We start from the raw sequence: 23807 nt of genomic DNA on the forward strand, positions 1-23807 counted from the left end.
AGACAGTTCAAAAGCAGAGACATTACTTTGCCAACAAAGGTCAGTCTAGTCAAGGCTATGGTTTTTCCTGTGGTCATGTATGGATGTGAGAGGTGGACTGTGAAGAAGGCTGAGCACCGAAGAATTGATGCTTTTGAACTTTGGTGTTGGAGAAGACTCTTGAGAGTCCCTTGGACTACAAGGAGATCCAACCAGTTCATCCTGAAGGAGATCAGCCCTGGGATTTCTTTGGAAGGACTGATGCTAAAGCTGAAACTCCAGTACTTTGGCCACCTCATGCGAAGAGTTGACTCATTGGAAAAGACCCTGATGCTGGGATGGATTGGGGGCAGGAGGAGAAGGGGATGACAGAGGATGAGATGGCTGGATGGCATCACTGACTCGATGGACATGAGTCTCTGTGAACTCCGGGAGTTGGTGATGGACAGGGAGGCCTGGCCTGCTGGGATTCATGGGGTCGCAAAGAGTCAGACACGACTGAGCGACTGATCTGATCTGATGTCTTAATACTCAACACTCTAAGCTTAGAAGTTCAGAATTATTTTGTGTGTATAATGTTAACTGTAATGTTAAAACTGAGTAACGCAGTGTGCAATGATGTTAGCTAGCAATAATTGATATTAGATCAATTATAATAATAATTGATAATAATAATAATTGCTAATAGCTAGCAATAAATGATACATTTCCTTATCTAGGGAATGTTTCGGAATGATTTGTTCCCTATCAAACCATATGCCCTACTAAAAAACTAAATACAAAGAGATAAGAAGAACTACAGAAATTTGAAACATTTTTTAGCAAATGTCTTCAGGACAATTTACTTCATTCAGTGCAGGTAAATTAGTATGATCTCATTTTTAATTGAAAGATGATATGAGTAAGTATATAAAATGTAAATGTATAATTTAGAAATTTTTATACAACCTAACCCCATCTAATCATCAATGTTTTAGATATAAAACATTTTCCAGCATCCTAGAATCCCCTACCTGCCTGATTGAGAAGCAATAATTCCTTTCCTCTTTTATAAAGATGATCACTGTCTTGACATTTGTAGTCACCATTTCTTTACTGCTTCTAGTTTTGCCATGTATCTATGCATACTTAAACAATAGAGCTCAATTTTTGTTTTAATTTTTATATGAACAGAAGCAAAATGTTTATTCTTTATGTTTGGCTTTAATTGCTCAATGCAATGTTTATGAGATTCACCCAGGTCTTTTATTTTATATTGTGTCTATGTGGAGCTATCTTTTAGTTTATCCTAATTTAAATTCTCAAGACTTCTTGTATAAAGATTGCTATCTTTTATCAGTTCTAGCCATTTCTTAGCCATTGTCTCCTCAGAAACACTTCTCCCCTATCCTTCTTCTAATAGTCCAACCAGAAAATTGAAATTCTTACCCCATCCCACAGGATTCTTAACTACTCAGCATACACAATTAATCTATTTTGCTATACCTGCTGCACTATAAAAAATATCTTTTGACTTATCTTTAGGTTCACTAACTTTTTGTTCATCTAAAATGCTATTAAACTAATCTATGACATTTTTGGGCTACCCCACTGGCTCAGCAGTAAAGAATCTGCCCGCAGTGCAGGAGACCCAGGAGATGCAGGAGACACAGGTTTGATCCCTGGGTCATAAAGATCACCTGGAGGGAAAAAGGGCAATCCACTCCAGTATTCTTGCTGGGAAAATCCCATGGACAGAGGATCCTGGAGGTCAGTCCACGGGGTAGCAGAGTCAGACATGACTGAACATGGCTTGCCACATGCATATTTGCCCCCAAAAGTAAGTCAACAAAAGATTCAATTTCACTGCGCTCTCTGAATGCAAAGACAACAAAAAAGAAAAAGATGGCTTCTTTTAACTATAGCTATTGTATTTCTCCTTTTTAGAAGTTTCACTTGGTTCATTTTCAAATCTCCTTAGTCATGCAATACTTCCGGTTTCCTGATACCTGAAAAAATGTTCAAGCTTATCTTTTTTGCAGACTCTGTTTCACAGTTCTAATATTTGGACTCTTCAGTTCAGTTCAGTTGCTCAGTCGTGTCCAACTCTTTGCGACCCCATGAATTGCAGCACACCAGGCCTCCCTGTCCATCACAAACTCCCGGAGTTCACTCAGACTCACGTCCATCTAGTCAGTGATGCCATCCAGCCATCTCATCCTCTGTTGTCCCTTTCTCCTCCTGCCCCAACCCCTCCCAGCATCAGGGTCTTTTCCAATGAGTCAACTCTTCGCATGAGGTGGCCAAAGTACTGGAGTTTCAGCTTTAGCATCATTCCTTCCAAAGAACACCCAGGACTGATCTCCTTTAGAATGGACTGGTTGGATATCCTTGCAGTCCAAGGGACTCTCAAGAGTCTTCTCCAACACCACAGTTCAAAAGCATCAATTCTTCAGCACTCAGCTTTCTTCATCGTCCAACTCTCACATCCATACATGACCACTGGAAAAACCATAGCCTTGACTAGATGGACCTTTGTTGACAAAGTAATGTCTCTGCTTTTTTAAATGCTATTTAGGTTGGTCATAACTTTCCTTCCAATGAATAACCATCTTTTATTTTTCTATTATTATTATTTTTATTTTAATATCACGGCTACAATCACCATCTGCAGTGATTTTGGAGCCCCAAAAATAAACTTTGACATCGTTTTCTTAGATGACCTCTTTTGCTCTGAGTTGACCGTGAAGCTTCTTTCTCATGTTGTCATCTTTACTAGTAGGTTTTGTATATTAAAATGTACACTTGTCTTTAAAAACTTATGTTACTTGAGAAAAAGGACAAATATCTATTCCTTCAGAGAAGATGTAAGTTTTTTGTTTTTTTTTTTTTCTAGGCATCTAACCAAAACAACTTTCAATAGTCTCCTGATGTTTTTTGGAAACACATGTGATGTTAATTTGATCTGTAAATCAGTTGTGAATTAAGAGCTACAGTGTCTCAAATTTATTCAAGTCTCCCAGATTTATTCAAGTACACAATGGCAACCCACTCCAGTACTCTTCCCTGGAAAATCCCATGAACAGTGGAGCCTGGTAGGTTGCAGTCCATGGGGTCGCTAAGAGTCGGACACGACTGAGCGACTTCACTTTCACTTTTCACTTTCATGCTTTGGAGAAGGAAATGGCAACCCACTCCAGTGTTCTTGCCTGGAAAATCCCAGGGATCGGGGAGCCTGATGGGCTGCCGTCTATGGGGTCACACAGAGTCAGACACGATTGAAGTGACTTAGCAGCAGCAGCATTAGTCACATAAAACTGAAATTACCTCATTTATGTTATAATTTCCTCTTATAAGAAGGGACTGTCCAGAAATTTTTAAGAAATTAATAGATGGTTTAGAATGCCAAATTAAATTTCCCATATATGATTATGTTCCAGGGGTATTGTGCTAGTCTGTAAAGTAGCTCAGACATGGTGGATATGAAGCAGATAAATTTTTTAAAAACCTATATTGTAGCAGGGGGAGCAAAAAGGGATTGATTGCAATACATGAAAGTTACCTACAAAAAAAGTAATTCTTTGCTAAGGCAGAAGAGTTTTTACTGGATGATCTTCAACCTCAACCCTGTTCTCTACTCCCAGTTACCCTCCCGCTAATAACAAAGAGTCAGAGCATTCTCACTCTACCCTGTAACACAAAATATTACCCAATTCAGAACAGGGATGTACCATCAGGAAACAGGCAGCTGCAGGCAATTCACTGGAGAAGAGAAAATCGTAAATCCTATCAGTCACACTGATTTTCATATTAAAAAATTATGTCCATAGTGAACACCACTGACAGAGTTGCACTTAATATGTTTATTTCAGTAAGTGCAGAAAAAAATCCTGTTAACTGTTTGCAGCTACCACTTTGTCACAAGGAAATCCCCTTGCTATAATAGTCTGACATGGAATTTAGACCAATGTAGGACATAGCAACCCACTCCAGTACTCTTGCCTGGAAAATCCCATGGACGGAGGAGCCTGGTAGGCTGCAGGCCATGGGGTCGCTAAGAGTCGGATATGACTGAAGTGATTTAGCAGCAGCAGCAGGACATAAAAAGCAAATCAGTAAGCAGCAATGAAACTGACAAGAAGGCCATCTCTTTTGCTACCTCTGCACTCTTTCATCAATATATGTCTTACTGTCTTGATGAAAAATAGCTAAATAGTTCACACATAATCAATGCTTGCCAGAATTAGATTTATAGGGGCTCCCTTTTCTTTACATCTAAAATTCCCATGTAAAAGTATATTTTTAATTATGGTAAATACTTATGTTTTGATAATGGTTAGTAGTGTTTTTAGTGTTCCAAATAGAAGAAAAAAAAATTAATGACTATTTTTTTAAATAAATCGGTCTTATTTTTTGTATAGTACTCAAGTGAAAAATTCTTAAAATTTCTACGAGAATTTGAAAATAGAATATATTATGCCCACTGGGTTATATCCTGAAATTATATCCTGGATTATATCCTGAGATTATATCCTGGTTTATATCCTGACAACTGATTGTACTCCAGGAGAACACTTCAGTTAGCAACTCCTATAGTGGAATGTAACATACACAGATTAATACAAAGTTTAGATGGATTACAGACTTACATGTGAAAAACAAAACAAAGTTTTAAAATTCACAAATGTGCTTTGAAAATGTTTATTACTTCATTTAAATACAATGTTCATTTTTTATTTCTTCATAATTATCTTTTGGAAAAACTGGCATGTAAATACAAAGTAACAATGAGAAATATCACAGGAACAAATAGTTCCATTATTTCTGACTTTTTTTTTTTAACTACACAACAAATAAAACATAGATCCTTTTGAAAATGGAGAATCAGGGTTAAAAATACATAAATTACCATTAACATAAATTTAAAGATTTCATATAATAAAATTCTCAGTTTTGAGTCTATTAAATAGACTAGTTATCTATTATAGGCTTCCCTGGTGGTTCAGATGATAAAGAATCTGCCTGCAATGCAGGAGACCCAGGTTCGATCCCTGGGTTTGGAAAATCCCCTGGAGAAGGGAATGGCAACCCATTCCAGTATTCTTGCCTGGAGAATCCCATGTACAGAGGAGTTTGGTGGGCTTCAGTCCATGGAGTTGCAAAGAGTCAGACATGACTAAGCAACTAACAGTTTCACTTCACTTTCATCCTATCACAGGGAATAGTTTGAAATAAGAAATTTTGGCCAGGGCCAACAGATTTACCATTCCCCACCCTCCAAATTTCTTTTAAAGCAGAAATGACACTTAAATGGTTACCTAGGTACTTGACCCTGGCACTCCTATTATGAAGGGAAGTGAAGTGAAGTGAAAGTTGCTCAGTCGTGTCCAACTCTTTGCAACCCAATGGATTATAAGGTCCATGGAATTCTCCAGGCCAGAATACCGGGGTGGGTAGCCTTTCCCTTCTCCAGAGGATTTTCCCAACCCAGGGATCGAACCCAGGACTCCTGCACTGCAGGCAGATTCTCTACTAGCTGAGCCACAAGGGAAGCCCAAGAATACTGGAGTGGGTAGTCTATCTCTTCTCCAGCAGATATTCCTGACCTAGGAATAGAACTGGGGTCCCCTGCATTGCTGGCAGATTCATTACCAACTGAGCTATCAAGGAAGCCCAACACTCCAACTATAGGAATTTATTTAAACAGTTCAGGTATAATTTAGAAGACTAGGTTAACAGGTACCCATCATAGCTAAAGCTCCTTTCTGTTTCAGCAAACTGGAATGTTACATTCTTACCCCATGGTCTTGGTGGGAGTTGTAGAATTCTATAATTCTGAAAATAGTTTCTATTTTGACTGATGTAGAATTTGCAGGTCACAAATTAAGGAAAAAGATGAGTACTAATATTTGGAGTGAAGAAGATTGGGAACAAGTAGTCAATGGTGTGGTTTAGCACTTAAAATCAAAATTAAAATATAACAGTATCACTTGAAGGACTGAACATTTTATTTACACCAATTATAAAACTTTATGATTTCATATTTGAAGACAGAGTTGCAATATAGGAAAGAGAATAGCTACATCTTTCTTGGATAGGAGGATTTTGACAACATGTTAGTTTCTTATCAGCACATTTTATGGCATTTTGTTTTAGATAAAGTTGTATGAGATGCATTGTTTACATCAGCAACAAAAATAACTCATGTTCCAGCAAAGGGCTTCATTAGTGCAAATTCAATGTCTATTTACAAGTATATATGATAACTGCATTTTAAAGCAATCTAAGAAGGAATGTATTAAACTTTTCTATTTTTATTCCACTTCACAGAATATATAGATGGTAATCCAGCAATAGACCTGTCTTAATCATAGAATGCAAAATAAACATAACCTTCATTATGAGTAACAAAACAAAAAATTATCCACTTTGTAAATTTCAGTATGAGTACTACAATCAAGTACTTTTTAGATTCCCTTTTATTACTTAATCCATAAACTTAATTAGGATATATAAGAAATATTACATTTAAAATAGTTCTTTAAAATATATTTTCACTGGTAACAATTTTGTACATTTTTACAAAATAAAATCTATAAACATTCCTTCATATACATATAGCAAACAGCAAGTAGTGGAAATTATTCTTTTATACATAAACATTTTTTAAAGATATTTACAAGAGAAGATAACCATTTTTCTATCCAAAGATAAAGATTTCCAATATCCCTCTTATTCAACAGATGTTCTTCTCATTTTTTCAGCTAATTCTTTTCTTACTTCAATATGTTTTTCTAAATTTTGCACTTCATGTGGAAGATTGATGTCCCAAACAGACAAGCAAGACTGTATCTCTAGAAAATCAAAAAAACAAATCATGTTACAAAGATCTGCCATGAAACATTTTTATCTTTTGTTAATTTATATTTAGCTGTTGGACCAATGTGTATGTGTGTATATATTTATGTGTGTGTGTGTGTGTGTGTGCTCAGTCATGCCTGACTCTGTGGCCCCATGAACTGTAGCCTTCCAGGCTCCTCTGTCCATGGAATTTTCCAGGCAAGAATACTGGAGCAAGTTGCCATGCCCTCCTCCAGGTCATCTTCCCGACCGAGGGATCGAACCTGTATCTCTTAATTCTCCTGCACTGGCATCTAGGTTCTTTACCATTAGTGCCACCTGGGACTACACACACACACACACACACACACACACACAATATACACATATGCATATAAAAGTAACATACTAAATTATTACCATTTATAAGAAATTATATTTGGAAAGTGTTTTAAAATACATTATAGAACTAACTACTAAATTTTAACAACGGACCTTTAGTAACATAAAACTTCATTTTCTGAAAGAATAAAGCTTTTTCAAACACTTTTCAAAATCAGACTATGATTTGGATAATACGGAGTAGGTAAGATCTAAGGAAAAATACCCATGTTGGGTTTGAGCTAGTTCTCATTTAATAGTGGTTGCTAGCTCTACTTCACCAGAAAAATATATTACACTGCTAAATCACTAAAACTTAATTTTGAAGATTTATTTCTAGATTATTTGAACTATAAAGAAGCTATCAATTAAAAATGCCTAAAGTTGTATGCATATGTAATATTTACCTAAATGTATAAAAACATAATATGTTATAATCATTCATGTCATTGCAGTCTGCTTGGAACACAGTATCCTATTAAACATTACCTTTTTGGTGTTGTGTACCTTCAGCACTTTTCCGGTTATACCCCAAAACCAGCATGACATTTTTAAGGCTTCCTTTATTAAAAAATAAAAGAGTTCTGTTAAAACAATATAATAAGTTGGACTTTAAAGAGTACAACAGTTCATATTTTAAGACACAAAAACCTTGGAAATTAACTTACAATTCCACTACTTAAGAGATCCCTCAACTGAGTTTGAACAAAAAATACTCTGTAAGGTGATGAACGAAAAATACTCTGCAAGGTGACCAGTACGTTTTTAAAGTTAGAAAATTTGATCTACCTTCTTGTTATGATTCTTATTGTGTGAATCTGAGAAAACAGCTTAAATTCTCTGCAAAATGGGCTCAATATTTATATATTACTCCTCCAACAAAAGCTATATATCAAAGAGAGAGTGTAAGTTCCTTTTAAAGGAATGTATTAAAGAGAGACAAATGGAGTTTTATGGTCTAGTGATGAGATTAGTTACTAAACAGTAACTAAGTTAACTCCGCAAAATGAAACAGCACACACAAAACTTTGAGGTAGGATGAAGCATGTATTTAAGAGGGGCTGAACTTTCTTCTGGAGCAGAAAGAGCAAAGAAGAATACGGCAAAAGACAAGGGTGAGAAAACTGAGGTGAAGCTAGATCATGCCATATATTGTATATTATGTTTAAATTATTAAAAAAATCAATTAAACCCATTGAAATTGCCCTTTAATGTCAGTAATGAACAACCATTTGGATACCAAGTACATACAAATTAAAGGATACAACAACCTTGGTGAGTAAGACTAGAGAGACAACCCCCCATACACCTACTACTTTGCTTGCATGGACAAGTGTCCTGGCAGTCGTTAGTCACTGCTGCTGCTGCTGCTAAGTCGCTTCAGTCGTGTACGCCCCTAATTCTAACTTTCCTGCAACTCTGACACCTATTCATGGAAAATTTGTGAGACTGAAGAGAAACATTGGTCTGTCCTTAATACATTCCTGTAAAAGGGTTTACTGTTGTCTTCATCCTGTTCCAACATTTTTATCATTCATTTGCTAAAGTTACATCCATTGATGTTGTTCAGTAGCTAGGTCATGTCTGACTCTTTTGTGACCCCACGGATGGTAGCCCACCAGGCTCCTCTGTCCATGGGATCTCCCAACAACAATACTGGAGTGGGTTGCCATGGTCTCCTCCAGGGAATCTTCCTGACCCAGAGATCAAATTCACGTCTGCATTACAGGTGGATTTTTTTTACTGTGGAGCCACCAGGGAAGTACCAAAGTTACATAAACTCTAGTTTTATAGAACTTAAGCCCATTTTTGTGATCAACTCTGTATAAATACTAAGTCTATTCCCTAAAGCAAATAACTAGTCAAAATAAGAGTTAAGTGTGAGCATCATGTGCTATCATGATTTCTTCATAGTTGAGTAGAAAAGTAGGAACAACAGAAAACATAAAGTAAATAAAACATAATGATTTCCCAATATTTGTATATAGATTATGAAGTATATATTGCTATAAGAATATACACTGGTAGCAATATATACTGTACAAAAATATAAATTTATTTACAGAAAGAAAAACTAAATGGTATTCCTTAACAAGGGTAGAAAGTTTAAACTAAGATCAAAATAATCATCTGCTTATAACATTATATATTTTTTGCCTTAATTATAAAGAAAAAAGAAAAAGTAAGACCTAAATTTAGTGTTCATTTGAAATACCTGCTTCTCTTATGGGACTAAAAACATCTACTCACTTCATGCTTATAAGGCCCCTATTCAAAATATATCTTGCAAAATTTCACTATGAATTTCTGAGACACTTCATACAATGTTGGGAAGTGAAGAAAAAACATATTCTTATAGTCTTAAGAGAATATGAAAAAAGATTTAAAGGAAGTAAACTTGCCTAACTGTGCAGTCATCATGACTCTAACAGAATCACAAAAGTTGTGAATTATACGTATAATCCGACGAGTTGAAAGATCAAGGAGTAAGATATGGCCTCCTCCAGTTCCTATCCAGAGAGCAGTGTTCTTCTGGAGGCAGAGAGTCTTCACTCTCCCAGAATAAGACATTTTGTGTTTCAATTCCTTGCTTACTCTGACCAGTTCCTCCCTAAACCATAAAGAAAGCATGCATTAATCCTTTTTGTTCAAAAATAAAGAGATAAAATAAATGTGACTATATATACAGACACACACACATAATATATATATACAACATTTTGGATTATGAATACATGACAAGAATCATTACATATCATTAAAATTATATGAAATTTTGCTAAATATAGAATGTCAAATTTTGCTAAATATAGAAAGTCAAAGAGCCACATTTTGCTACTTAAAGCATAAATTATCAAAGATAACACAACAATTGCCTCTCAACTTCAAGAAACTCTGAAATAAATAAGATGGATATAATTTTTATATATAACAAACCTATACAATGCAGCAAAAAATGAATAGTATCTGTTCAATATAAAGAAAAAAAGCATTACTTTCAACATTTTTTCATGAAGTTTAAAAGTTATAAAAGAAAATAAAAACTATAATCATCTACATGTAAAAGATATGAATCCAAATCACTGAATTTTTTCCTGAGCTAATGAATAATTCATGACAAAAATGAGGTATCCAGAAGTAAAAAATTCCAATAATTTTAGAACTCTAGGAAAGGACTAGGCAGAACTGTCAGGTCTTCCAAACAGAAATCTCCTCACCATCCAGAGAAAAACTAAAGTGTTAGTAAACTTTGAAATCTCAATTTACAGATATGGTATATAATCAAAATGTTCTCTAGAAGATAAAAAAAAAATTCTATACAGTAAAACCAAAATAAAACTATATAGTAGCTAGCAAATAAAACTGGTGATGGTCCTGGACGCCAGCGGCAGCACACAAGGTGTGCGGGTGATGTGAAGTCTCCTACACACTTGAGCCTGGTCAGTCTAGCACATTTTCCACCCAGATTTTATATTGTTTTGTGACTTTTTCTTTGTAATACTTTGTAATAGACATGTAAGAAACCATGTCTATTATGATTCTATTTTTTTCCAAAGACGAAATTTGCTGGATACCAACAGATGGTGCCAAAAATTATTAACGATTTTGTTTCTAAATTTTTTTAACATTTATCTATTTAGAAGTATAAAGGAAGAAAAATAAGCCATAATTTCTCCCTCTGTGAAATCTGAAGGGTAAGGACAGTTCTTACAGGCATGAAATAAAGAAGCAATGACACTGTACCTACATTCAACAACACAGTGCACACTTAAACATTTGTTAAGCAGACAGGTCCCATAGTACTCTTTCCACAATAAAAGAAATTAAAGAAAATATTAATTTACTTTAAAAAGTGCACACAATCTATTAGTTCACAGAGTTTTTCAGTCTTCTTATCCCACACTTCCACAAATGGGCTATTTTTCTTAGCAACATAGAGAGCTGTGTCTACCACCACTGCTATGATGTTGGAATCACAGAAAGATGCATAGGAAAATCTAGAGGGAAAGAAAAGAATGTCATTTAATTTTTTTTTATTATTTTCAAATGTAATACAACTTCATATTAGCTCTTAATGCATATAAAGGATTAACACTATTTTGAAAAAGAAGCAATTATTTCATATTATCCCCTAACCATTCTGAACAGAATACTTTGATATTTCACCTACTTCTGGTTACTTCATATTTCTTCCTTGATAATAAAATTTAAATTTGCTTCCTATTTTATTTTCTATTTTATTAATTTCAGTTTTATCTGGTTATTTATAGAATATTATTTTATCTGAATATGTAAAGTATCTTGATGTCTAAGAAAATCATCATAATATCTGTAACTTTATAATACTGAAAAAAAATCCACATTGTCAAGAATGACTGGGATATTAAGGGTCACCCATTTACACTTAAAATCATAAGACCTTTAAATCCACCTTAGTGGCAGTCTTCAAATATTAAAATATATCTGCCTCAACACAAGCTAGTCAAGGTATGGGGGAAAAAAATCCACACCATCATCCAAATATTAGAATGCAAATTGTCATTTTTCTTTCCCCTTTGAAAATAAAGGAAAATGACAGACATTTTTAAACATCTACCTTCCAACCTAGTATATTTGGCATTTCACAAACAGATTGGCAACCAAAGGCCCCATCTGCATGGCAAACTCCAAGTTGTACTTCAAGGCTTAATTTAAATGTCAGCTCCTCTCAAATTCTTCCCTGACTTACTGAAACAGACCAGTCATTCCTTTTTCCATAACTGATGCATTAAATATAAAATATTAATCTATAATGATATTACAGATATTATTAAATATAAAATCATATTCATTAGTATGTCCTGACACTACCCTGTCTGTTTGCCATGGTATCTTCCTAATTGGAGAGAGATATTAGACAATGGGTGACAACTTCTGAGAAGTGTCTGTGAAACTGGGTCCTAATCTCTTTCTGAAAATGAATATCTTTGAGAGCCTGATATTTATGGCCATTCTATCTAGTAAAGCACCTATATTCCAAATCTTAAAGGGAATTTTAGGGGGCTAATTGATACCATGACCTCATAACATTCTATGTAAAATACAAGAATGCGGGGAGGGGGATGCTTTTCTTCTTATATCTTCAGGCCTGTTTAAGTTGGTTAAAAGTGGAAATTACAGAATAAGAATGTGCGTGTGTGCTAAATTGCTTCAGTCATATCTGACTCTTTGCAACCTTATGAACTATAGCCCGCCTGGCTCCTCTGTCCATGGGATTCTCCAGGCAAGAATACTGGAGTGGGTTGCCACTTCCTTCTCCAGGGGATCTTCCCAACCCAGCAATCAAACCCGTGTCTCTTACATCTCCTACACTGGGAGGCAGGTCCTTTACCACTACCGCCACCTGGGAAGCCCAAGTGAGAATACGTTTAACCAAATATTTACTACATGCTAGGAAACAAATCTCCGGGAAAAAAAAAACAACAGAAAATCCTCATGCATGAGAACTTACCATATATAGCAGTGTATCTGAACTCTGACCACACTTTAGAATCACTTGAGAGTCAAACATAAATACAAACATGGGGGACCCACCCCAGTCTTAATTCATCTGCTTTAATTGCTTTGAGGCAGGTCTTGGGCATCAGATTATTTTTAGCTACCTAGTGGCTTCTAATGTGCAGCCAATTAAGCAGTATGTCTAGTGGTATTGAGAAAATTATTTTTAAAAGTACATTTATAAACTTTTGTGACAGCTATTGTGAGGGGAAATAACAAATACAATGGAAGAAAAAAAATCTAAGGCACCTAATTGCCACAGTGGGATCACAGACAGCCACCCAGAAGTGACTCTTAGACTAAACAGACAAGAGGCATAGTAGTCATCCAGAAAAACAAAGAACCATATGTAAAGACTGGAGTGAAAGGGAGCATGCTGTCTTCAAAACTGAGACAAATTCATTTTGGCTAAGGCACAGAGGGTAAGGAGGTTGCAAAATATGAATCTACAGAGATGAGCAAGGACTAAATCATGAAAGTCTGGTAAGTCATCTCAAGGAACTTGGACTTCATGCAAAGGACATTGGAATATCACTGATCACTTCTCAGCAGGAGAGTGGCATCAGCTTGATTTGCATTTTAGAACAATCCCTCTGCCTGAATGTTGGGAATGGATTGAAGGGAAGACAATCAGAGGTTTGAGAACTCTCTGCTATTGTTAAAATGGCCAGGCCTTTGATGGTAGATGGCAGCTTGGCCCATGGTAGCAGCAAACAGTAAGAAGTATATGTATTTGAGAGTCAAGAAGAGCATCAACTGGATAAAGAATTAGAAATAGAAGAATCAAGGATTTTTCCCAAGTTTCAGTCTTGGGCAATTAGATGGATGTTGAAAAACTAGGATATGCCCTGAGATAAAGATTTCTCACTTAAAGCTAATAATAACCATGATAATTATCTAACATTTATTGAGAGCTTACCAAGTGCTGGATCTCATATCAAGTTCCTTATATTACTTTTTATTCTTTAGTTTTTCAAGTATCTCTTTGAGACAGGGTACATTACCACCCTCAGGTTAGAGAGGACTGAAGATTTGAGAAGAGCTTGCCAAGTTCACATAACCAATACATGACAAAGCCAGATATGAACAATCTATGCTCTTATCCAAACCCTACACTGCTTCTCACTGAGGAATATGATGAATAAGAACCAACTGCAATGCTTTCGTTAAAACACAATTTAAAAAACTGAAACAACAAATTGGAACAAGGTTTATATTTTATTTTATTCTGCTTGAAATTGGTATAACTTTTCTTTTGAGGAAATGTCTGCATAATTATCAACTCTAGAGAGGACTTAATTCCTAAGGTTCATTTCCTACAATCAATAGTTAAAATTATCCACAGGGAAAGTGTGCAAGAAAAGTGGAGGAGAAGACCCTGAGCCGACCTCTTCTCACAGGCACACCATCACAACTATTTGAAAAACAATCATAGATTAAAAAAAGACTAGAACCTACCAGAAAAGATCTTCTACAACCAAAAATACAAAGAAGAAATCAAATTGAGAGAGGTAAAAGGGACTGGGCCATGATATAGTCCAATCCAATACCCCCAGGTAGGCGCTTCACAAATGGGAGAATATTTACAACTGCAGAAGCACTCCCAAAGGAGTGAGAAGTCCAAACCCCACTTTAAGCTCTCCAACCCAGAAGCCCTGCACCAGGAAGATGAGCCCCCAGGGCATTTCGTATTGAATGGCAGTGGGGCTTGCTTTCGGGAGTCCCAGAGGGCTGAGGAAAACAGAGAATTCACACTTAAAGGGCATACACCACATAGTCTGGACTAGAAGGCAGAAGCTGGGTTAGGAGGCAACTGCAGCTCACCCAGGGGACACAGACACAGGCAGGCCAACACAAGCTTCAAGAAACCAGAGGCCACACAGCCAGATATTTCAGGAACCAGTCCCACCCACCAACAACATGCTCTGGGACTCCTTAGCCCTGAAACAAGAATCCAGGACTTGGTTCTGCTTTCCAGTAAGCCACACTAGCTCCATGACCTGGTTTTATCCATTGATGGGCAGGCAATAGCCCCTGGGTCTCCTGGACCCTGACTCCACCCACCAGTAACCCAGCAAAAGTCCAGGGCTCCCCAAAGTTCCACAATCAGATGCCTGATAACCCAGTACCACAAACCAGAGGTCATCTCAGCCTCCATACAAGGCAAGATTGAGCAACCAAATGGACCAGCCGACCAAGTTTAGCAGACTGCTCACATAGTCCATCAGCTGCAACAGAAAGACCCTTGCAGCCCTCATGGGGGAACCTGTAGAGAATATGGCACTGGTGATGAGAGGGGAATACATTGCTGAGAACAAAAGGTGTCTCCTGCAAAAGGCCAGTTCTTCAAAGTCAGAAAACATAACCAACCTACCAGATAAGTTAATATAAAAAAGCAATTTAGGCAAAATTAAGTGACAGAGGAACATGTTTCAAATGAAGAAACAAGATAAAACTCTAGAAGAAGAGCTAAGTAAAGTTGAGTTAGACAATCAATCTGATAAAGAGTTCAGAGTAGTGATCATAAAAATGATCAAAGAACTCAAGAGAATTGATGCACAGAGCAAGACATTAGAAGTTTTAACAAAGATTTATAAAATACAAACAACAACCAAACAGAGATAAAGAATATAAGTGAAATTTAAAATGTACTAGAAGAAATCAATAGTAGATTAAATGATACAGATGAATGAATCAATAACCTGGAAGAAACAGTCGTGGAAATCAATGATGCTTAACAGAAAAAAAATAATAATGAAAGACATGAGGACAATTTAAGAGACTTCTGGGACAACATCAAGCCCAATAATATTCACTATAAAGTGAATAGGGGTCCAAGAAGAAGAAGAGAGACAGAAAGAAAGGAGCTGAGAGCATAATAGAAGTTATAACAGATGAAAAATTCCCTAACCTGGGAAAGGAAATATATAAATTCAGAAAGCAGAGTTCCATAGAGGATTAACTCAAAAACAAACATACCAAGACACAGTATTTATTTATTTAACTAAAATTATTTAACTAAAATAAAAAATAAAGATATAGAGATAATATTATAATAAAAGAGAAAAACAACAAATAACATACAAAGGAATTCCCATAATGTTATCAGCTTATTTTTCAGCAGAAACTCTGCAGGCCAGAAGGAAGTGGTATGGTATATTTAAAATGATGAAAGGGAAAAACTTAAAAACCAAGAATACTCTATCCAGCAAAGCTCTCATTCAGATTTGATGGAGAAATCAAAAACTTCACAGACAAGCAAAAGCTAAAAAAGTTCAGCACAACTAAACCAGCCTCACAAGAAATGTTAAAGTAACTCTTTAAGTGATAAAGGAAGGGCCACAAGAAAATTGAAAATTATAAATTGAAAAACTTCATCAGTAAGGGCAAACTGGTGCTAAAGATAGGAAAGCACCCACACACAGAGCTAGTAGTAAGGGTAAAAGACAAAAGTAGTAAATTCCTGTATATCCACAATAAGAAGGTAAGAGACATGCAAAGAAATTATATGTAAAATATGGTATCAAAAATCATAATTGTGAGGGGAGGAGAGTACAAATGCAAGGTTGATAAAATGTATTTGAAATTAAGAGATCAGCAACTTAAAACAGTTAAAGACTATGCCTGCTATGCAGGAGACCTGGGCTTGATCCCTGGGTCGGGAACATCCCGTGGAGAAGGGAATGGTTACCCACTCCAGTATTCTCGCCTGGAAAATTCAATGGTCAGAAGAGCCTAGCAGGCTACACCATGGGTTGAAAAGAGTCAGACACAACTGAGAGATTCTCACTTGTATTTTTTTCCATATATATTTCCACATGTAAAACTCACAGTAGTGACAAGCCAAAAGTCTGTAACAGATACAAACAGAAAAAGGAATAAAGCACTAAAGATATTTATCAAAATACAAGAGAAAAGAACAAAAGAAGAAAGGAACAAAACGCACCTACAAAAACAAACTCAACACATTTAACAAAATGGCAAAAAGAACATACATATGAATAACTATTTTAAATGTAAATTGGACTAAATGCTTTAATCAAAGACAGAGTGGTAAAATGGATACAGAAACAAGATTTGTATATCTGCAGCCTACAAAGACTCAATTCAGATATAAAACTGACTGAAAGTTCAGGGACAGAAAAAGGTATTCCATGCAAATGGAAATTTAAGAAGAGCTGGGCAGCGATACTTATAACAGAAAAATAGATTTCAAAACAAAGACTTTTACAGGAAACAAAGAAGGACATTACATAATGATCAAGGGATCATTCAAAAAAGATATAACAATTGTTATATTCACCCAACATATAAAAACCTAAATACATAAACCAAATATTAACAGAAATAAAGGGAGAAATCAACAGTAATACAGTAATAGTTGAGGACCTTAACACACTACTTACATCAATGGACAGATCATCCATACAGAAAATCAATAGGGAAATACTGGCCTTAAATAACAAATCATACCAGATGAATTTTACACATATATAAACTGAAGCACATTCTATTCAAAAGCATTTGAATGCACATTCTTTTCAAGTACATATGTAACATACTCTTGGATAGGTCACATGCTAGACCAAAAAATAAGCCTCAGTAAATTTAGAAAATTCAGTTCAGTCCAGTTCAGTTCAGTCACTCAGTCGTGTCTGACTCTTTGCAAACCCATGAACTTGAGCACACCAGGCTTTCCTGTTCATCACCAACTCCTGGAGCCTACCCAAACCCATGTCCACTGAGTCGATGATGCCATCCAGCCATCTCATCCTCTTCCATCCCCTTCTCCTCCTGCCCCCAATCCCTCCCAGCATCAGAGTCTTTTCCAATGAGTCAACTCTTCACATGAGGTGGCAAAATATTGGAGTTTCAGCTTCAATATCAGTCCTTCCAATGAACACCCAGGACTGATCTCCTTTAGAATGGACTGGTTGGAGCTCCTTGCAGTCCAAGGTACTCTCAAGAGTCTTCTCCAATACAACAGTTCAAAAGCATCAATTCTTCAGCACTCAGCTTTCTTTATAGTCCAACTCCCACATCCATACATGAGTACTGGAAAAACCATAGCCTTGACTAGACGGACCTTTGTTGGTAAAGTAATGTCACTGCTTTTTAATATGCTGGCTAGGTTGGTCATAACTTTCCTTCCAAGGAGTAAGCGTCTTTTAATTTCATGGCTGCAATCACAATCTGCAGTGATTTTGGAGACCCCAAAAATAAATTCTGACACCATTTCCACTGTTTCCCCATCTATTTCCCATGAAGTGATGGGACCAGATACCATGATCTTAGTTTTCTGAATGTTGAGCTTTAAGTCAACTTTTTCACTCTATATTTTCACTTTCATCAAGAGGCTTTTTAGTTCCTCTTCACTTTCTGCCATAAGGGTGGTGTCATCTGCATATCTGAGGTTATTGATATTTCTCCTGGCAATCTTGATTCTAGCTTGTTATTCTTCCAGCCCAGAGTTTCTCATGATGTACTCTGCATATAAGTTAAATAAGATACTACACATAGAAAATCCTAAAGACACTGCCAGAAAACTAGTAGAGCTCATTAATGAATTCAATAAAATTGCAGGATACAGAAATCTGTTGCATTTCCATACACTAACAACAAACAATCAGAAAGAGAAATTAAGGAAACAATTCCATTAGCAACTGCATCAAAAAGAATAAAATAACAAGGAATAAACCTACCTGACCTGCCTCTTGAGAAAACTATATCAGGTCAGGAAGCAACAGTCAGAACTGGACATGGAACAACAGACTGGTTCCAAATAGGAAAAGGAGTACGTCAAGGCTGTATATTGTCACTCTGCTTATTTAACTTCTATGCAGAGTACATCATGAGAAACACTGGGCTGGAAGAAGCACAAGCTGGAATCAAGAATGCCAGGAGAAATATCAATAACCTCAGATATGCAGACGACACCACCCATATGGCAGAAAGTGAAGAAGAACTAAAGAGCCTCTTGATGACAGTGAAAGAGGAGAGTGAAAAAGTTGGCTTAAAGCTCAACATTCAGAAAACTAAGATCATGGCATCCAGTGCCATCACTTCATGGCAAATGGAAGGAGAAAAAATGGAAACAGTGACACATTTCACTTAGGCTCCAAAATCACTGCAGATGGTGACTGCAGCCATGAAATTAAGACACTTACTCCCAGAAGGAAAGTTATGACCAACCTAGTAGCATATTCAAAAGCAGAGACATTACTTTGCCAGCAAAGGTCCGGCTAGTCAAGGCTATGGTTTTTCCAGTGGTCATGTACGGATGTGAGAGTTGGACTGTGAAGAAAGCTGAGCACCGAAGAATTGATGCTTTTTAACTGTGGTATTGGAGAAGACTCTTGAGAGTCCCTTGGACTGCAAGGAGCTCCAACCAGTCCATTCTAAAGGAGATCAGTCCTGGGTGTTCATTGGAAGGACTGATGTTGAAACTGAAACTCAATACTTTGCCACCTTATGCGAAGAGTTGACTCATTGGAAAAGACTCTGATGCTGGGAGGGATTAGGGGCAGGAGGAGAAGGGGATGACATGGGGTGGCAAAGAGTCAGACATTTGGACATGACTGAGTGACTGAACTGAACTGAGGTGATAAAAGATCTGTACTCAGAAAACTCTAAGACTGATGAAAGAAACAAGAAGACAGAAACCAATGGAAAGATATACCATGTTCATGGACTGGAAGAATTAATAATGTCAAAATGACTATACTACCCAAAGGCAATCTATATATTCAGTGAAATCCCTACTAAAACACCAATGGAATTTTTCACAGAACATAAAATTTGTATGGAAACACAAAAGATTTAAATAGTCAAAAACAATCTTGAGAAAGAACGTAACTGGAGGAATCACAGGCTCTGACTTCAGATTAGATTACAAAGCTATGGTAATCAAAATAGTATGGAATTGGCACAAAAAAGACACACATATCAATGAAATACAAGAGACCAGAAATAAACCCACTCACTTATGTTCAATTAATCTACAACAAAGAAGGCAAGAATAAGAATGTACAATAGAGCAAGGACAGTCTCTTCAATAAATGGTACTGGGAGAAATAGACAGGTATATGGAAAAGAATGAAACATAGAAGAGTCTCTAACAACATATACAAAAATAAACTCAAAATAGATTAAAGACTCGAATGCAAGACTCGATATCATAAAACTCCCAGAAGGAAACATAGGTTGAACACTTAACATAAATTGTAGCAATAAATTTTTGGGGGTCTGTCTCCTAAAGCAAAGAAAATAATAGCAAAAATAAATGGGAGGAGCTAAGTACACTTAAAAACTTTTGCACAGTGAAGGAAACCATCAACAAAATGAAGACAACCTACTGAATAGAAGACAATATTTGCAAATTATGTGATTGATAAGGTGTTAATATCCAAAATATACAAATAGCTCCTATAAATCAACATTAAAAATACAAAACAAAATTAATAAAAGGACAGAGACCCATAGGCATTTTTCCAAAGAAGACATACAGATGATCTATAGGCACATGAAAAGATGCTTACCATCAGTATCATCAGAGAAGCTCAAATTAAAACCACAGTGAAGTATCACCTAACACCTGTCAGAATGGCTATCATCAAAAAGACCACAAATAACAAGCATTGGCAAGAGTGTGGAGAAAAGGGAAACCTCATGCACTGGTTGTGAAAATGGTGCAGCCACCATGGAAATAAATTTAGATTCATCAAAAAACTAAAAATAGAACTACCATATGACCCAAAAATTCCACTCCTGGGAATTTATCCAAAATATATATATATATATATTTGAAATGATATAAGCACTCTAATAATAAGCAAGATATGGAAGCAACCTAAGTGTCCACCATCAGATGAATGAAAAAAGAAGATATGGTATGTATAAATATACAAGAGAATAATACCCACCAATAAAATGATTGAAACTTTGCCATTTGCAACAACATGGATGAACTTAGAGGTTATTATGCTAAGTGAAATAAGTCAAAGAAAGACAAATACTATTTGATCTCACTTATATGTAGAATCTAAAAAATAAAACAAACTAGTGAATGTAACAAAATTAAAACACACTCAAAGATACAGAGAACAAACTAGTGTTTACCAGTGCAGAGAGGAAAGAGGGGAGGGCCAAGATAATGTTAGAACATTAAGAAGTACAAATTACTCTGTATAAAATAAGCTACAAGGATATACTGTATAACACAGGGAATGTAGCCAATATTTTATAATAACTATAAATGGAATATAACCTTTGAAAATTTCAAATCCCTATGTTGTATAGCTTAAATTTATATAATAGTGTAAATCAACAATATCTCAATAAAAAAAGAAAGAACAAAGAAAATTATCCAAAATATATGTGTAAAATTCATATCTTTAGTAAAATAATGAGTTGATTGTCTTTCAAATTCCATGTTTAATTTGAAATGGAGATAATGAAAATGATAAAAATTTAAATTGATAAACACTACAAAATTACCATGGATTTTCATATTCTATCCCAAATGTGATTAGACTGGGTGATTTTTTTAACGTTCCTGTGCTTTCTAAGTTTCATAATGAATATTTACATTTACAACAGAAAAATAATGTATGCATTTTGAAAGATTTTTGTTGGAAATTACAGACAGTATTATTGACATGATTACAAAGAATATACATTAATAAAATGGTAAATTAGCTGCACAGAAAGGAATAACTCACCGCTGATTTGTCCTGGTCTCAATGAGTTTCTGAATGGTGAAATCATCAGAAAATGAGAAAACTTTTGTACCACATCCTCCCCACATAATGTTTTTTTCAGTTAAGTTCACAGATTCACTCAAACACATCAGTGGAGTGCTGACATTTCCTATGTTGAGTATCTTCAAAGGAGTGGCTCCTTTACACTTTGCCAAAAAGAGAAAACACATTCAGTAAATTGAGTATCTACAGAGTGAAACAGTGTAAAATTTGAGCTTCCTAAAAACTACTTTTCCTCTTAAATGGTTGCTGCTGCTGCTAAGTCACTTCAGTCGTGTCCGACTCTGTGCAACCCTATAGACGGCAGCCCACCAGGCTCCCCTGTCCCTGGGATTCTCCAGGCAAGAACACTGGAGTGGGTTGCCATTTCCTTCTCCAATGCATGAAAGTGAAAAGTGAAAGTGAAGTCACTCAGCCGTGTCCAACTCTTAGCGACCCCATGGACTGCAGCCTACCAGGCTCCTCCGTCCATGGGATTTTCCAGGCAAGAGTACTGGAGTGGGGTGCCATTGCCTTCTCTGCTTAAATGGTTAGAGGTATAAAAATAAAAATCCAGGATAAATTTTTCAAATGGCTTATAAAAACAGGATTTAATTCAAATAGTATTCAATTATCTTTGCAACCAATCTCTTCACTTCTCCATGCAAAATTTGTACAGCAGTAACCTAAAAATTCTACTATAATTATTTGTCTCTCATTAGATAATCAGCTTTTTTGCTAACAAAGAGTATGAATGGATAGGATGTTAAATGACTAGATGGAACCACAGATGAATGAAGGGTGGAGAAATCAATGCTTTAATGATAAATGTGAGTCTTAAGAACAGAAAGTCAAATGATTTTTTCAAGATTAAAGAATAGGTTGATAGCAAGCCAGACTTAAAACTTGTTTCCCTTATCTTTTCCACAATATAGTTATAAGAAATTATCTACTTCACTTATATAAAAATGGAATTATTTCCATCACTAAGACTATTATAAATCAGATCTCATTTATCAATTTTTCCTTGGTTCATTCATATACACAGTTAATCAGCAAGTACTTATAGAGAATCTATTGTGTACAAGACTTTCTGAAGCAATGAAAAGATAAAAAACAGAATACATGATCCTTGGTGTCAAGGAGTTTATAATCAGAAGGAGGGTGTTGATGAATAAACATGAAACAATTTAAATTTTGATGCAGAATGTGTTCAATATTTACCTTAACACTTTTATCTTCAAAAATCGCTAAGTTGCCATCAGCAGTTCCCACTAAAAGGAAAGTTTTTTGCTTGCTAAAAGAAAAAATGTCAAAATTGTTATGAAAAGAATGATTATATTGACCAAGATGGCTTCACATTCCCCCTAGCTTAACTAAACTTTAGACAGGTTTTTTCCCTGGTTATTGGCCCTGACCTCCCTTTCCTTACAGCGTTCACTTGAGAAAACATAAATTATAACTTCTTTCTTGGCCCATTTAAAATGCAGATCTTCTCCTAGACCCTTGCAAGTTTTATAATTTAAGAATGACTTTCTCAAAAATTTGGAAGCCGTCTCTGAAATGTCATCAGGAAGGATGATGTGCCTTCTCCTAGTCTTTGTAAGACAGTAGGAGCTCAATTTCAATAAGCAATGATCAGCAAACACAGATGGCCTAATCACATTGACCCTCCTCCTCCCCCAAAGTCCTTCAGCACTTTTCCACTAGCTCATTAAAGGGTTTAAAAACTCCCCCATCTTTTATTTCAGCAGAGCTGAGTTCAATTCCTCTCCCCTATTGCAATTATCTTAAATATGAAATCTTCCTTGCCTATTTGACTTCCTCTGATGAAATTTTTGACAGTATTCAACAATAATTTTTGGATCATTGCCAATGGAGTTTATAATTCGGCTACCAAAACTTGGACTTCACATTTTTCTAATATTTATTTTCTGGTACTGACTGAAGGATATGACATATAATCTAAATGCCTCATGGAAATCATACTGCCCCAAATATTACAGCAACTAATCTATCACTCATATCTGAAATTCTCTCATTTCAATAACCGATAATGTTTAAGCCATTTTCACCTATTAACAACTTATGAATTCATTTACTGAAGTTTTTGTTTTTGTTATTTTTTTCAATCTGGTAGTTAAGTGCTATGCTTTAGAGGCATATAACAGATTATCGATATACATGCATTCAGACAAAGAATAAGAACTCTTTTTGGTAGAAGCCCTATGAAAGTAAATTGCTGTCATGAGTTGTAAAGCGTTAGAGCCATAGTTGAGGTCTTGCAGGCCCCCCCCCCCCCCCCCCCCCCCCACACACACACACACACACACACACACACACACGGAGAAC

General features: G+C 35.9%; 1 protein-coding gene across 3 annotated transcripts in view; it reads right to left on the minus strand.

The window, feature by feature from the left end:
* Nucleotides 1-5944: 5944 nt before the first annotated feature.
* Nucleotides 5945-23807, minus strand: part of LRRK2 (leucine-rich repeat kinase 2) — a 207764-nt gene continuing 189901 nt past the window's right edge. For all 3 annotated transcript variants that reach the window (XM_010841504.1, XM_010841503.1, XM_010841505.1), the window contains 6 exons: nt 22680-22752; nt 21438-21622; nt 11025-11177; nt 9582-9790; nt 7669-7740; nt 5945-6812 (listed from right to left, as the gene is read on the minus strand). In XM_010841504.1, coding sequence (XP_010839806.1) covers nt 6691-6812; nt 7669-7740; nt 9582-9790; nt 11025-11177; nt 21438-21622; nt 22680-22752 — 814 coding nt within the window. In that variant the 3' untranslated portion in view covers nt 5945-6690. The remainder of the gene's footprint in view (nt 6813-7668; nt 7741-9581; nt 9791-11024; nt 11178-21437; nt 21623-22679; nt 22753-23807) is intronic.

This window comes from Bison bison, unplaced genomic scaffold (assembly GCF_000754665.1).
Source record: "Bison bison bison isolate TAMUID 2011002044 unplaced genomic scaffold, Bison_UMD1.0 scf7180017864163, whole genome shotgun sequence".
Classification (NCBI taxonomy): domain Eukaryota; kingdom Metazoa; phylum Chordata; class Mammalia; order Artiodactyla; family Bovidae; genus Bison; species Bison bison.